The 2,993-nt window shown below is 38.0% G+C and overlaps 2 protein-coding genes across 2 annotated transcripts in view; both read right to left on the bottom strand.

The window, feature by feature from the left end:
• Positions 1 to 1,047, bottom strand: part of LOC118747285 (ZZ-type zinc finger-containing protein 3-like) — a 2,057-nt gene extending 1,010 nt beyond the window's left edge. The window contains exons 1-4 of the mRNA XM_036481288.1: positions 804 to 1,047; positions 610 to 723; positions 414 to 551; positions 26 to 329 (exon numbers count right to left, since the gene is read on the bottom strand). Coding sequence (XP_036337181.1) covers positions 26 to 329; positions 414 to 551; positions 610 to 723; positions 804 to 947 — 700 coding nt within the window. The 5' untranslated portion in view covers positions 948 to 1,047. The remainder of the gene's footprint in view (positions 1 to 25; positions 330 to 413; positions 552 to 609; positions 724 to 803) is intronic.
• Positions 1,048 to 2,193: 1,146 nt separating this feature from the next.
• The window catches only part of LOC118747103 (39S ribosomal protein L17, mitochondrial-like), a 1,260-nt gene continuing 460 nt past the window's right edge, over positions 2,194 to 2,993 (bottom strand). The window contains exon 3 of the mRNA XM_036481094.1: positions 2,194 to 2,248. Within this exon, the coding sequence (XP_036336987.1) occupies positions 2,194 to 2,248 (55 nt within the window). The remainder of the gene's footprint in view (positions 2,249 to 2,993) is intronic.

The following is a 2,993-nucleotide window of genomic DNA, read 5'->3' as shown; positions in this document are numbered from 1 at the left end:
GGTGAACTTTCCGAGCGCAAGTCACCAAATGAGTAGTCATCTTCCGGCATGTGTACAGGTACATTAAATGCGGGAAAAAATGTAGTTGGTCGAAAGAAGTGCTTTGCTTTCGATTGACCCCCACGCCTATTTTTCGGCCGACGTCCCGGTATGGGAAGGCCAGCATCGTGCAATTTTTTAAAATACTTTTGTACACGACTGGATACCTGCTGTGGTGTGCGATTACCCAGTGCTTTAGCAATTTTCGCGTATCGGCGACTTTCAATAGCCTCTGCGGGGTATTCGATTAGCAGCTCCTCAAGGCGGCGTTGTTCTTCACAGGACCATAGCTATAGATGCGTACATATAAATAATTTTAAAGTATGCAAAATTGAGAAGTTCGTGCATATAGATATATATGTGAAGAAATTTACTTGGTTAAAAGTTTCCGACTTGGACTCATCCACAATACGTCCGCGGACGGTTGCTGGCTTTGAATCCGATTCAGGTTCTTCTTTCACTTTGGCGTCATTTTCCGGCATAAAATCCAAGTTTGTAGATATTTCTGGTATCTTTTGATATAGGTTATTGTCCAATTAGTCAGGTGCGTGGTTTTTATCGGCTACTTACCTTTTCAATGGTCATGTAGTTTGGCGCAATGATTTCTTCATTATTTCGCAACTTTTCAATTAGCAATTCTGGATTCTGCATGTATCGTTGTTTTGCGATCTCTAAATCTTCTATCTAAAATATTTATATTTAATGATTAAAATCATTTGTACACATAAGTGCATTAAACAAAATTTAATAAAACCACTACGAACCTGTTTCAGTACGCGCGTTCTTTGCACTTCTAGTATTGCTATGGTGCGCAACATTTTTGTGTAATCTGGATGGCCACGCAAAGCAAGATGATCACTTTCGAAATAAAATGTAGTATCTTCTTCAGCACTACTCGATTCACTCATTTTAAAATATGTTTAAAATTAATTAAAGGTTCAAGTTGATTTTTCACAAGTAGATATGAAACGATACGAGTAAACACGAGTACGTACTCGATACTTTTCGATCGATACCAAGAACCGAGTAGATTCAGAAAAACAAATACTCGTATCGAAACTCGGTACTAAAAGCACAACTCCACAACAAGTTTCTCAGGCATTCAGCGCTTTTCAGGCTTTCGGCAGTAGCTGATCAAATGTCCTGCTGAAAGCCTGAAAAGCAAATCTTGCTTTCGTAATTTTTCCTCCACTGTTATTCTGAATATGAAGCGCCCTTTTTGTGTGCTGCTTAATTGTCAGCGAAACCCGCGATATTGCTACAAAGTCGATATAGTGCAACGAATTCAAGCTTCACCAAAGGCGATGTAATGCGACGTATACACGACCCAACTGTTCGATGGAACAGTAAATTCAATAATACAAGGTTCGATAAACTGACAGTTGTCTCTCTCGCATCGCTCCCTTAGCAGTGGCACCGTGTTGCTTCTTTGCAAATTTACAAGGAAACAGTGTAGCTTTGGTGTGAAATAGAAGTATAAGCTTTTGTGCAATATGTGTATTTGTATATGCATATGAAGCATATTTAACTGATGAAAACATAAAATTAAATTAAATTGGATGTTTACATCAATCTCATAGTAGTCTTATTTTAATTTTGAGTCATTTTGCAGATTTTATACAGCTAAATAGCACATTAATTACGTAATTCACGTAAATATATTAATATTACGTTCAACATTTCGTATAAAATGCCAGGAGGGTTACTCTGTAATGCGATGCGAAAACACATGATTCGCATTCGCGCAAACACATCGTAAGTAAAGGCGGATTCACCGTTCCTGTCCGGACACTTTTTGTTAGTAATTTTACGCGTTCCTTTCCCAACTTGTCTCACTGAGAGCGCGACAAAAATGTGCTGAACACTCTTTGTTCGAATCAAATTGATTTTGATTTTCTGTCGGAACGACTTGATGATTCGGGTTGCCGCGTTCTCCTTAATATGCGTTTGCAGTGAATTGAATGTGTTATTTGCCCTCAAAATCGTATGTAGGCAACAATATCATCAGCTGTTTGCTTCAGAACAAAATAAAATGTGCCGAACTGAACGGTGAACCGTACTTCAGCACCCTCTCCGGCAAAAATGTTTTGAGAGCAAATAAAAAGTTGTCCGGACACGAACGGTGAACCCGCCTTAATACACAGGGGTGATTGCCTATCGCATCGCATTTCTCTGTCGTATCGCATTACAGAGAAGCCCCCCAGATTTCCTGCAAATACATTAGAATTTACAAAAGGAATTTCACTACTAATTGCCTACTTTGCGTACTTTTCTACTGCCATTTTCGCACCAAGAGATTTCCTTATTCCCCTTTCTCTGTCCTTCGTAAATGCAATCTTTTGTAAGGGAGTTTCCAACCGCAGCTGTCAATAATTATCTAACCTTGTATTATTGAATCATGGTTAGTTACGAAATGTTAGGGAAATAGGATAGATATTGGCCTTAAAGTGTGTTTGCATTGTTCAACTTTGCATTCAACATTTGCGTTCAACTCAGCGCGGGGTTGCACAAAAAAAAAGTTGATTGGCTAAAAATATCAAAATATGAAAAAATATCAAAATATTCGCCATAAAAAGGTGTGAGCACTGTTCAACTTTGCATTCAACTTTTGGTTGAACGGCCTTTCAACCAATCGCTTTCAACAAAGTTGGTAGCCAGCCAAAATTAAGCCATTCAACTTTTTTTTCGTGCAACCCTGAGTTGAGTTGAACGCAAGGTTGAACAGTGCAAACACTGCTTTATCGCCAATTCCATATGAATAAATCATTCCAATAACTTAACATGCAAAACAAACAAATTGGGGGAAAATTTTTGTTTTGCTTTAAAATTCTTGCGAACAATTTCCAAATCTGTCAGTTGTAATATTATATACTGAAAATAGTCATATTGACAAATTGGGTCTCTAGAAAAACTGAAATAATGCTTGAATTTATTGTGCTACTGCCAAGTTAAGA

The sequence above is a fragment of the Rhagoletis pomonella genome, unplaced genomic scaffold (assembly GCF_013731165.1).
Source record: "Rhagoletis pomonella isolate Grant_MI unplaced genomic scaffold, Rhpom_1.0 Rhpom_scaffold_00011, whole genome shotgun sequence".
Classification (NCBI taxonomy): domain Eukaryota; kingdom Metazoa; phylum Arthropoda; class Insecta; order Diptera; family Tephritidae; genus Rhagoletis; species Rhagoletis pomonella.
The sequence above is the reverse complement of the archived record's forward strand: the minus strand, read 5'-3'. Positions and strand labels throughout refer to the sequence as shown.